Raw genomic sequence first — 13,536 nt, forward strand, 5'->3', positions numbered from 1 at the left:
GAATTGTTTGAGTACAGTTATGGATTTGCGTGTGATTTGTGAAATATGGTTATTCCAAGAGAGGTGTTGATCAAAAGTGACACTAAGGTTTTTTATTGTAGGATAGAAGTGAATCGGTTGGTTGTTAAGGAAAAGTAGAGTAGATGAGTAAGTAGAGTACAGTAAGGGAGGGTATGAAGGACTGGTTCGGTGATAGAAAAAAAATAAAACGGAGGACCTGAAAAGAATCATAAAAACAAAAAAATAATTAAGAAAAAATAGAGAATTAAAAAACCTTCCAAACTGGTATACAAATTTTAATTAAATTAAAATATTAACAAAATAAAAAAACTGTTACTGTTTTGTTGTTATAAAAAAATAATTAGTGAAGAGTAAAAGAAAGAAAATATTTTAATATGTGTAAACAAAAATCAATTCTCTTTATACAAAATAACGAGTATTAGAAGCAAACAAAATATGAGGCTCGATGAAGGAAATAGAAAAAGTCACTCACGTAGATGGCCGGGGGCGCATATCTCAAGGATAATATATCTTCCGAAACATCCGCCGTCATCCAGATGGTGATGATTAGTGGGTGAGGGTCCTGAATTGTACCCCAAATATGCTTATGGTGTGAGCCAGTGGGTGCCTCTCTCTATGTAGCTCCTAGGCTCTTGGCAGCGGACTGTAGACTGTAGACTCCCTTATCAGTCTGCATAAAGGCCTTAATCCCATTGCAGTTCGCAATGTTGTATACGTGACGAGCCCCAGCGATGTATTTATATTATTCACGCAACACAACAAACTTCCTTATTTGCGTAATGAATTCTAATTTAATTTTAATTACAAAATAAAAACTGAATTGTTACCAAAAAAAAGGAAATTAAAAAAAATAAAAAAACCATTTGGAAGTGAATAAATTTAAACTAAAGAAAAGAAAAATATACTTTTGGGCTTTAACACTGGTTAAAACAGCCATCAAACTTTAAAATCGTTCTATTCATTCAGTTATTTTTATTTAATTGTTCTTCATGAATTTCATGCACAGTAAATCATGTGCACTTACTCATCTACTCATTATTTGTACAAATAAGGCATTGATTATCAGCCAGTATTAATTTTGTTATTTGTCCAGTTGGAAGATTACAAGTACAAACCACTAGACCCAGATGCTATCAGGCTGCCCCCGCCAGCTCCACCGTCTGAAAGGCTGCTTGCGGCAGTGAAGGCTTTCTATACACCTCCTGGTCATGATCAACCTAGGGACAGGTAATATTTTTAAATTATTTTTTTCCCCCTTAAATCATTAAGTTATATTTTCCTCCTTCTTCTCATTTGACTTAATCAAACCAATACAACTAAAACAATGTAACCAAGTAGGAGAATGGAAAACTCAAAATAAAAGTAAACTACGATGTGGCTAATATGATTAGAAATATGTGAACTTATATAAAAATGATGTACAGTTAAAAGTATAAATAAACAAGAATTAGAAAATTAACGAAAACGGAAATAGTAACAACTAAAAAAGAAATATAAAAATATAGTACATACTAAAAGACAAACATTAAGAATAAAATAAACTATGCCTACGTTCAGTTTCATTTTTCTGTTTACCTGCATTCAGTAAGGTAGGTATCCTATTTTGTTTTTGTTTTTTTAATTATTTTCCTGTATTCTTGATTTTATTCATATTCACTTTTGGAACAAGTATTGAGCACGATTTTGGACATCCTCTCAATGTTTCTGTAATTGTTTGATATAACAAAGATTTGGAAATTTGTGGATGCATGGCAGGCATTTCATCCAGTGTCAATCTGTGATCTTTACAAACGGTTTCCTCGATTTTTTGCACTATCTCATTGGATCAAGGAAGAAGTCATACAAGTTTAACTCATACATATCTGATCAGTAAGCAGCCATCGCCAAAATGTCAATACTGCAACAGTGTACTTACGATCAGTCACATATTAAACGGTTTTATTTAGCTCACCCTGTTTGTTTTATTTATTATTTGAGGAATGTATTGGATGTTCTGAATGATGACCAGAAGAACGTGGAAATGGTTTTGATTTTCTTTAAAAAGGAATGGCCTTTTGAATAAGATTTAATCTAGAAAATCTGTTATACGTAATAAAAAATTCCAAAAGAAGTAATTATTTAAAATGTTTTTGTAATTATTTAAAGTGAAATAGAATTATAAATATAAATGAAATAGAATTATAAAGCACGAAACATGGTCGTTGATGACCTCAGGGTTTTATGCCCTAAAGCCCCAGACAATAACAACAACTGTCTCATCGGTCAGAATTGATGGTCTTCCAATCCTTTGGTCGTTATAAATATTTGTTCTTTGTTCATTAAACCCACATCATTTAAACATGTTTGCTTTGTTCATATCACCTTCACCTTAAACAATCTCGATCCATTTGAAAATTTCAGTCAGAATTTTTTCCTTCCATGAAAAGGAACCTTATGGCAGCGTGATCCTCGCATTTGGTGGGATTTCTTATTGATAAACACAGAAACGGACATTACAATACAAGTTTTACAAGGTTGTGTTTAGGGATCCTCCACAACCTTTCAGTGTTGCAAACTTTTGAAAAAAAAATTCATACAACATTGTTCCTACTTCCTGGACATGCTCTTAGTTTCACCTTCAGTTTTTTTCAAATATATTATTCCTTTTAAGAGTGTGGTGAAAAATATTTTTCATTGCGATTGGTCCCTATTCTGATAATTTGTAAAGTCATCATGAAAAATGTTATCTACTTAAGGCCGTTATATATTGTATAATATAAAAAATTGTTATTTCCCTAAAAATAATTGTATTACTTTTTAAATAAATTAATTGGTATCCATTTATCTCTCGACACTCTTTATTACATCATCAACATTCCAACGTTTTGGCCAATTCGCCCATCCTCAAGGACAATTTTAAATATAAATTTATACTTATTCATCCAATTCTTTAAAAAATGTTTTGCAGGATATTCTTCCTAGGTCATTAATTACAAGTCAAATTACCCTATCTCGTCACTATTTCATTAATTTTTAAATTTTGTATTTTTAGATCAACTTAACACTATCAACTATCATTATTATTATATATAGATACACTAGTATGTGGTTTTTAAAAATTATTAAAAAAATTATTTATTTTTTTTAATTCTAACCTCTAATCGAGCTTTTTACTGAATAAATCATGTTAACTGTAATTAAAAATTAGTTGAATGGAATATGGTCCGGGTGGGGTAAAAAAAAACTCAAATAGTAGATAATTATACTATTTTATTGAGCCAACGTTTCGCCCCATGTTGCAGGGCTTCGTCAGGGCTAAAAAAGATACAAACACTATAGTTACAAAAAGGAAAAAAAACAAAACATAAGTGTAAAATAATAGGGGTATAAAATGAAAAGTAAGATATAATAAGAAAAATGAAAGGTTGTAAATAGTAAATGATATAATATTTCTTCTCTTATCTATCTGTTACTATTACCCTTTTCATTTACTATTTACAACCTTTCATTTTTCTTATTATATCTTAATTTTCATTTTATACCCCTATTATTTAACACTTATGTTTTTTCTTTTTTTTCCTTTTTGTAACTATAGTGTTTGTATCTTTTTAACTTATGTTTTTTCTTTTTTTTCCTTTTTGTAACTATAGTGTTTGTATCTTTTTTAGCCCTGATGAAGCCCTGCAACGTGGGGCGAAACGTTGGCTCAATAAAATAGTGTAATTATCTACTATTTGAGTATATTTTTACCGCACCTGGACCATATTCCATTCATCTATACACACGGTCAATCAATAATCTTCCAAAAATTAGTTGTGTATGAATATGTATTTATCTTCGTTTTTCTTTATAAGTCAATTTTGTTTTTCTTTTTTAGTGATGGTTGGGAGAAGCTTGGTCTCTACGAATATTTTAGGGCAAAAATATCAGCGAGAAAACAGAAAGAAAAAGTGAGTAGCTCTGAAATTTATATTTATAGGATCTTTATAATTTGGACAAATTGTCTTTTACAGAGAGTCATCGTAACTACCGAATTGTTCAGACCACAGTATATATAGTTTCAAATAGGAATTTATATTCGTATTTAACATACAATAAATTAAGTCATGGCAAGTTTTGAAAACAGATTTTTTAAAAATAGTTACCGCCATCTTACCCTTTCGATCAGGGATCTTCCAGATTTATTAATATTAATTATAATAACAATTACAAGTTGGTGTAATTCAAAATAAGTAATGTAATTAGAAAGTGATTAGTGTAATTTATAAAAGCACAGGTCTGACGGATTTAGAATGGGATCACCTGAGAAAGGTTATACAAGTGCTAGTAAATAAATAAATATTTGCACATGTATCAAAACAAGTTTATTAATTTGAATAAATGAAATTTAATAATGAGGTGTAGATAGTTGACCGTAGATTAATGCTTCGAGAAGTTTGTCGGGGGGTGCGGTCAGCAAAGAACAACATAAATAAACGAAATCATTTTTTTTTTTTTTTTCGGCCAAGACTCCCCCATTGGAGTCCTATACTGCCTAACCATGGTTGGGGGTCAAAGTTCTTCATTTTGTGGGACCGCCACTCAATGAAAAAAGTCAACGTCCCAGGCCGGATTCGAACCGGCACCGCCAATAGACATCAAATTGGTAAGACTGTGTCTTAACCACTGAGCTATGGGCGGCCCAAACGAAACCATATTTATTTATTTATTTTATGCCTAGGCATAAAATAAATAAATATGGTTTTGTTTATTTATGTTGTTCTTTGCTGACCGCACCCCCTGACAAACTTCTCGAAGAAATTTAATAATACAACTTTGTGGTCTATTCATGTGTACACATAATGTTTTCAGAATTTAATATCTATTTATAAACAAACTCTCTCTACAATTTTGTGGTCTATTCATATACACACATAATGTTTTTAGAATTTAATATCTATATATATACCTACCCTCTCTATTTCCTAAGAAATCAGAAAACATTTTACTCTCTCTACTTGCTAAGAAATTAGAAAAACAAAAAATAAAAAAAAAAGAGAAAAAGAGAGAACTTCTAAGGAAGTAGAAAGAGTAATTTCTTAGAAAGGCTTCGACAGACGGATATTTTTCCGTTGTCTATATGTTTTTAATTATTTAAATACATCCAATTTTTGTATTTTTAAAATAAATTAATAAATCTGAACAAAAATTGTTTTTATAATATAATATTAATAATTCTATTTTAAATAATGATTTATTATCATTACTTTTTATCATAGGACATTGAAGATGGCTTGAGAGAGCTGTCAAGATCTCCTAGTCCAGTAAAAAGCTGGCAAGAAGTCACCAGATCGCCTCCACCTAAACGAAGATATTCCAGGTATTTTTATAGTTTGATTTTACAAGTGTTATCTCTTTTAATTAATCTGATAATTTTTTTATGGTTAAGGTTTATTAAATCCTAAACTTTTAATTATCTTAAGGCTAAAAGAGATGGCATTATTAGTTTCTAAAACAAGAGACAGTTGAACTCCTGACCTCTCTTGTTTTCAGATTTTTCTTAGGGATAAAATAATGCAGTTTTTAATCTTCCATATGCATTTTTTTTCTGTTATAACGAGGATAATGTAGAGTTCTGATGGATGGAGAAGTATCTGAAGCCTTCGAAGTCAGAACAGGTCTGAGACAAGAAGATGGACTCTCACCAATGTTGTGCAACGTATTTCTAGAAAAATTGATAGTAATGATAATAATAAGAAGAAGAACATCATGCAAAAATAGTGGGGTGCACGACGGAATGAAACATGAAGTCCTGGCATACGCTGATGACATAGCTGTCCTAGGAAGTAACCAAGATGACGTGGAAAATTATCTAGAGAAGCAGAGGAAATCGACTTGCAAGTAAATGAAGATAAAACAAAATATATGATTGTAAACTGAAAAATCCATCCTAACGACATGGTCTGTGTGGATGGTAGATCGTTACCATAAGTAAATAGTCTCAAATGCCCCGGCTCCATAATAACAAAATAAATTATCAACGGGCTGAGATACACCTGGGTATAACAAGCATGAACAAAGCCTTCTCTCAAGAATAATGAAATCCCGAAAAATCTTAAACTAAGGGTGTACAATGCCATGATAAAGCCAGTTCTGATTACGGCTGTGAGACCTGAGCTCTAATAGGTACCCTAGAAAGCAGAATCGAGAGATTTGAACGGAAAGTCCTCTGTATATTGGAGGAGAAGAACTAACAGTGAAATACTTGCAGAGACTGGTCAGTCAATATCTCATGATGCAAAGGTAAGGAGATTAAGATGGATGGGACATGTGGCTCGAAGCAATCCATCAGGACGCCTCTACATAACAATGAATGTCAGTACAGTAGGCAAGAGGCCACGTGGGAGGCCAAAAACCAGATGGATGAACAGAATCAACAAAGATGCAAAAGACATGTACATGCAGCAAACTGGAAAGCAGTAGCCCAACATAGGCAGGCCTTGAGAAGGCTGGTTCGGGCAGCCTTAAATCTACAAGGGCTATAGAGCCAACCGAAAAAAATGAAGATAATAGCAAAAAATTGGTTTGAAAATTTTTAACTTTTATTCATTAAATTAAAATTTGAAATCCAAAATCTATAAAAAGTTGAGAAACGGATTAGAAAAAGATCTTGAATCCAACACATTTTTCAGTTTTCAAATCCATCGAATGGTTCAATCTGGAACAGAAACTTTATTTATCAAAGTAACGCTGCTGCTGCCACTGCCCCACTTGAAGACTTAGGGTAAAAGGTGATAATAAAGTGATAGCACACCACTTTTACGACTTCAACTTTTCGTTACTTCATAAACGATCAAATTTTTGTGCTACAAATATTAACCATTTTAAATATAATTGTAACAATTTATTTGAAAATAAAAAGATCATGTAGACATGTTACTATTTAGGTAACTAACTTGATTTTTATCGAAAATGGACTAACACTACTTTCAAAATTAACGGCTCATATGTACTTATTCCAAAATTTATATACTGTGCTATTTTGAGTCAAAATGGTTATAAGTGGAATTATTTAAAATTAAATATTAAATAGATATGAGAATTTTATTTTAAATTATATAAGATTGTAAACTCTTATCTCAGAGCGGGCTTTCCAGACAATCAGAACTCTAAAGATACTTAACTAAATTAATGGCTACTTTTACAAATTAGGTATAAGTTGGCCCTAGGTAGGGCAAACTAACCAATTATATGATCTTCTTTGATGACTAATGACTTTGATGTCTTTGTTCTATAAATTCTACCACTACCAGTAGACAAAGGATCGCTCCTCAAGTTTTCAGGACACGTCCGATCCACTGGCGATCCCAACAAAAAGTGCCTTTCTTCCCTCAATTATATACTCTTCTTGGATGACTGCAGACTCTTGATGTCTTCTTTTTATTCGTATACCACTGACCGTAAACAAAAGATGGTCAGCACTCCCTGCTTCCAGTAGTCATCGTGCCTTGATGTTCGATGTAAACATAAATTGTAGCACAATTTTTTGAGTTTTTGCTCATGATTTTCTTTATGTATATTTTTCCTTAATACTTATTATCGACTTCTATCTTGTCTTAAATTTACTGGAAATACAATTATGATACAAAACAACAAAAGTTGATAAAATTTTAATCTATCTTCTCAACATAACAGCAATTCAATGGACTTCGGAAGGACGCGCGCCATCTTTAATATTTTGAACTACGTATTTTACTCCTTATTTGACTGATGAAAATTGGTTAGCTTGCTTTTTGTTTTAATAAAACAAATCAATAAATATTAATGTTGATACATAAAATAAAATTTGACTAAAACTATCTACTATACATAGAAAACAACTTTTTATCAAAAAAGAGGATGTTAAAATATATTTTAAAAAACAGGAATAATTTTGTTACATCTAATTGTTTCAGCCGGAGTCGGAGCCGAAGTCGAGAAAGGACGGGTAAGCAGCGACGTCGCAGGGAACGAAGCCCACAGCAGCAGAGGCAAGATTCCAACAGCTCGCCTCCTCCTCAGTTCATGTACGTTTCTTTTCTTCTCTAGTCTTAACTTTTATGCGCATCAAATTTAATTTTTTATTTTATAATCATTTATATACTCAATTATTATTTTACTCTGTTATATAATGTTATTTAGTTACAGAAATATTTCTGTTATATTAAATATTATAAAGCTGATAAAAAATAATAGAATGAAACTGTGAAAGAAAATACAAATTTTTTCACATCTTTAAATTTATGTTCACTTCAGATAGTTTTAAATATTACTATTTGACTTTAAACTTTTAATATTTATCTGATAAATGATTGGTTAAGCGTCAAATTAGGACAAGGATCTTGTGGATTCGGTCATTGTAGAGCTCGGTTTGTTTTACTTCCTCATATATCATAAGAAGACCCCATCTTCTGACAAAGATAAGTAAGGTTTAGTTCCAGTGATAAATTAATTATAAAATAGGTAATAGTGATAGTAACAAATAAAACTAATGAAAGGAAACTCATTTATTTTTTACTGGAAGATCGCTTATTGACTATGTGTAATCATAAAAGGAAAATGGGGTCCGGGTGCGGTCAAAGAAAAACCCAAATAGTGATTAGGCTATTTATATGGAGCCTACATTTCACCCCATATCAGAGGGCTTCCATCAAGGCTAAAAAAGATACAAACACTTAAATGATATAAACATAAATGAACAAAGTAAATTAAAAATATGTACAATGAAACGTAAAAATTAAATAAGAATAATAAAAGGTTATTGACAATTAATGATAACGGAAATAACAAAAGATAAAAAGAAGAAATATAAAACTAAGAGATGTAAAAAGGGGGATAAGAATAAAGGAAGAAAGTGAACAAGACAGACGTACCTTGTCGTATACATAGTTGACAGGATGTTATAGAGTAGTAGCGGGGATTGACAGTTAAAACATGTTACATTTGAAAATAATTTTAAAGTAAATAGTATTAGAAAATTAAAGAAAATATTAAAAATAGGTAAACATTAAATGATAATATACATAACAGGGTAATACATAATAATAAAAAAAATTACATATATACACAGATAGAATACACAAAAGAAATAAAGTTAAAAGAAAGAATACAATAAATATAATATGATGAAGAAAATGCGATATACAAAATAAATAGAACGTACAGAGGTGTGTGAATAATAATAATAGAAACATTAACAATAAAGTAATTTAGTTGGAAGTAATATATGAATATAAAGTTAAAATAAGATATATAAATATAAAAGTAATTAAATATTATATAATATAATATACAATTGTAAATTTCAATAGATATTAAAAAAAAAAAAAAAAGTATACTTACTTTCATTACTTTATTATTAATGTTTCTGTTATATAATTTACACACGTCTATTCATCATTTAAGTGTTTGTTTCTTTTTTAGCCCCAACGTGGGGCGAATCTTTGGCTCGATTAAAATAGTTATCACTATTTGAGTTTTTATTTGACCGCACCTGGACCATTTTCCTTTTATTTTTTTTTTTAATTTATCAGCAATTTAAAACACACAAAAAAAGAATATGTTTTTTAAATGTTGGTAAATTTATTATTTGTTTTCCACGAACTGTCAAGACTGCATCCTATAAAATATGTTTGACCCTGTCTTACACGAGGATCCCCTATCCGGCCATCATCTTCTAGAGATAATTTATAGAATAATTATCTTATACACTAGGGGTATTCATGATGTTGTGTTAAATGGAAGACGTTATACCATGTTAAATGTTATAAGTATAGGATTGTGAGCAGCCCTATTTAAAGTCATGTTAAATGTTGTTCTAGCGGATTTTTGAGCAACTTGTTTTATAATCTTTCCTTCCAAAACTTCATGTTACTGTTTGCTTCTAAGTTTAGATTAAAGTAATTTATAACATGCCTAAAGTGAGTGAAAAGTAGAAGTTGTGTGAAAGTTTGGCTATGGAGTGCCTTGTTGATGTTTTAACTTGTGAGAAAGAGAATCAAGATGAACTAATTAACAACTGTCATTACATTATTATTGTTGTCATCTATTGCTTTATTAGTTTTAAAAACATCCTAAACAATACTAAAACAATCAAAACACAAACTATGAGCAAGTTACCTAACACAACTACATACAAAACCGTGACGAGCTTAGCTGATCTGTTGCGTGACGTCATTCTCCATTTAACAGGCCTAGTAACAGACTCTCGACCATGTTATATGTTATATCATTTTAACATGATAAAAGAAGGAAATATTTCTCCATTTAACATGAGTTTTTCCATTTATCACGCTTTAACATGTTAAACTAAAAATCATGAATACCCTACTATAGCGTAGACCAGGGTTGGGTAAAACAAAAAAAAGAGCTTCTTATTTGTCACTAAATAAAAAAAATTAGAACTAAGTACAGTTTTGAAGTCCAAAATATGCTAAATTATATATTTTTTGAAATTAATTTAGCATTAAAACTAAATTATATTTTGGAAGAACTTTGATTGACCGTGTGTAGTTTATAAAAGGAAGATGGTCTGGGTGTGGTCTAAAGGACTCAAGTAGTAATAAAACTATTATGAATCAACATTTCGCCCCATTTTGCAGGGCTTCATCGGGGCTAAAAAAGGTATAAACAACCAAAATAATGTTGCAAAGTAAGATAATAGATAACATGAAATAAAAGTAAACTAAGGCGTGGTTTAATATGATTTAAAATGTGTGAAAATTTGTATAAAAATGAACAAAGTAAATTGAAGAAAATAAAAATAAGATGTACAGTGAAAAATATAAATAAACAAGAATTACTGTAAGGTTTAAGACAATTAATGAAAACGGAAATAATAACAAATAAAAATGTAGTTTAAAAAATAAATATAAAATTTTAAAAACAAATAAAATTGTATTTATTATTATTTCTGGTTCCATTAATTGCCTAATAATTTTTTGTAATTCTTTTTTATTTATACTTTTCACTATGCGTCTTAGTTTTATTTTCTTCAATTCACTTTGTTCATTTTTATATAATTTTTCACTTGTTTTAAATCATTTTTAGCTATAGTTTAGTTTACTTTTATTTTATGTTATATATTATCTTAATTTTTTGCATTATTTTAGTTATTTGTATCTTTTTTAGCCCTGAAAAAAAGGGCGAAACGTTGGTTCATAATAGTTTTATTACTATTTGAGTTCTTTTGATCACACTCAGATCGATCATCTTCCTTTCATAAATTATATTTTATTACCAATTTTATGATATAATTTTTCTTAGTCAAAACTAAGAAACAATAAAAAATATAACATAGTCTGGGTCTTGGGCGGTCAATAACGGTACCAAAATATTAGAAAAACTATCTATTGTTAACCAATGTTTTGCCCTACTTTGCAGTGCTTCGTCACAGCTAAATGAAAACAAGATACAAACATTGTAAGAAGTGTCAGAACATTAAAATAATTATCCAAAGAAAATGTTTTGTTTTTTAAAATATGTAAAAGAAATAGTAATAAGCTTAAGTTAAGAAAGTATACATATAGGTGGGTTGGAAACTATTGGGTTGTAAAATAAGTTTGTAGCATTTAACAATATTTCAATTTAATCCTCTCTGTGTTTATACAATGTTTGCTTGGTCAATAATGTTTACATATTCTAAAAAAGGATTAGTTAAGGTGGTTTTATGCATCAGTTTCAACCGAGATTCGTTATCTTAAGTGGTATTTTGCTTGCTCAAAATGGAAAAGAAAAAAATTCATTTTTGTCATTTAATGATTTTTTATTTCCGAAAAGGAAAATCTACTGCACAGTCGATTAACAAAATTTGCAGTGTGTATGATAATGATGCCTTAGGAGATAACACCGTCCATAAGAGGTGTGCTCGGGTCCTCCTTCAATTGTTGATGATGACCAAATTCAAGCATCAGTCACAGACAACCCACACTCTACAACACGGGATATTGCAGAACTGTGCCCAGTTGGTACAATTAAAGGCAGCGGTTGAGTAAAAGTGTCCAGCATTAACCAATCGCAAAGGCATAGTTTTCCATCACAATAACGCCCATCATCACGTGTCTTTGCAGGCCCGGCAGAAATTATTGGAGTTTGGCTGGGATCCCCCACCCACCCTATTCACCAGACCTTGCCCCAACAGATCTTCACTTATTTCGGGCCCATCAAAACACTCTTAACGGGAAACACTTTAATTCACTCGTTGACTACAAAACGCACATAGAGGAGTTCAAAAATTATCTGAATGATGGCAACGTTTAGTAGATGAAAATGGTTCATATATAATTGATTTAAAATATTTACAAGAATCTGAAGTTTTTATTGAAATCACCAGTTTTTTTACTATGAACTTATTTTACAACCTAATAGTTACTAATAAATACAGCCAGGTGTGATAGAATTATTAATCTCATATGGCTATTTTTATTAGTTACTAGTTTCCAATCCACCAATATGTATACTACCTTTACTTAAGCTTATTACTATTTCTTTTATATATTTTAAAAAATAAAACATTTTCTTTTTACATATTTTCTTATTTTCTCTGTATATTTATTTTAATGTTCTATCAATTCTTATAATGTTTGTATCTTGTTTTCATTTAGCCCTGATGAATCTCTGCAAAGTGCGGGTTAAGAATAAATAGTTTTTTCTACTATTTTGGTACCTTTATTGACTGCCACCCGGACTATATTCCTAGAATTTATTTCATACGATCAACTATCTTCTTCGATAGTAAAAGTTTATAATACTTTCGTTTAGAGGTACACAATTTTTCCTCAATTGTATTATGAAATATTAAGTTTTCTCAGTTTGGACTTTGCCCAGCCCTGGTATAATTAATTTTATAATGTAGGCTACCAACAACTTTCAATTATTAACTAACCCTTTTCCATGTTGTTGGCAGTTATAATAATTACCAAGATGATGAAGACTTCCCACGGGCCAAGTTTTATTATTAAATATATATTTTTTTATAGCTATTTTTTTTTTTTTATTCATCTATATGATATGAGAGGATGACATTAGCTGTAAATAACTTTAATTTTGTCAATTATTGTGACGTTGAACTAACACAAGCAATATTTTTTTAATGATATATCGAACTAAACATAATTCAAAATGGAAGGAAAAATTGAGTATGAATACTCTTGGTTTCCTGGCACTTGTCAAAAACAGAAAAATAATCATGTAGAGTAATGGCATATATAACTGCCTTTTTATGGCAGCATACATATATCGGAAAGATCGGGTTGTTTTCTACAGTTCGCAACATTATTGATTAGATCTTTATAAAAGTTTAGTTTTTCCATCAGATCTAATTTTAAAATTGAGGTGTAGATAGTTGACCGTAGATTAATGCTTGAAGAAGTTTGTCGGGGGGGGGGGGGGGTACAAATTTTTTTTTTTTTTTTTTTTTGCCAAAACTCCCATTGGAGTCCTATACTGCCTAACCATGGTTGGGGGTCAAAGTTCTTCATTTTGTGGGACCGCCACTCAATGAAAAAAGTCAACGTCCCA

The 13,536-nt window shown here is 30.5% G+C and overlaps 1 protein-coding gene across 2 annotated transcripts in view; it reads left to right on the plus strand.

The window, feature by feature from the left end:
• LOC106680560 (calcium homeostasis endoplasmic reticulum protein) overlaps positions 1–13,536 on the plus strand; it is a 60,397-nt gene that overhangs the window by 26,557 nt on the left and 20,304 nt on the right. Inside the window, exons 12-16 of one of the 2 annotated variants that reach the window (XM_067050039.1) lie at positions 1,115–1,248; positions 3,878–3,950; positions 5,259–5,359; positions 7,935–8,045; positions 12,923–13,002. In XM_067050039.1, coding sequence (XP_066906140.1) covers positions 1,115–1,248; positions 3,878–3,950; positions 5,259–5,359; positions 7,935–8,045; positions 12,923–12,977 — 474 coding nt within the window. In that variant the 3' untranslated portion in view covers positions 12,978–13,002. Of the gene's footprint in view, positions 1–1,114; positions 1,249–3,877; positions 3,951–5,258; positions 5,360–7,934; positions 8,046–12,922; positions 13,003–13,536 lie in introns of those variants that run through there. The other variant, XM_067050038.1, reaches the window with a different exon arrangement.

The sequence above is a fragment of the Halyomorpha halys genome, unplaced genomic scaffold (assembly GCF_000696795.3).
Source record: "Halyomorpha halys isolate HHAL.00 unplaced genomic scaffold, Hhal_1.1 Scaffold268.1, whole genome shotgun sequence".
In the NCBI taxonomy this organism is placed as follows: Eukaryota; Metazoa; Arthropoda; class Insecta; order Hemiptera; family Pentatomidae; genus Halyomorpha; species Halyomorpha halys.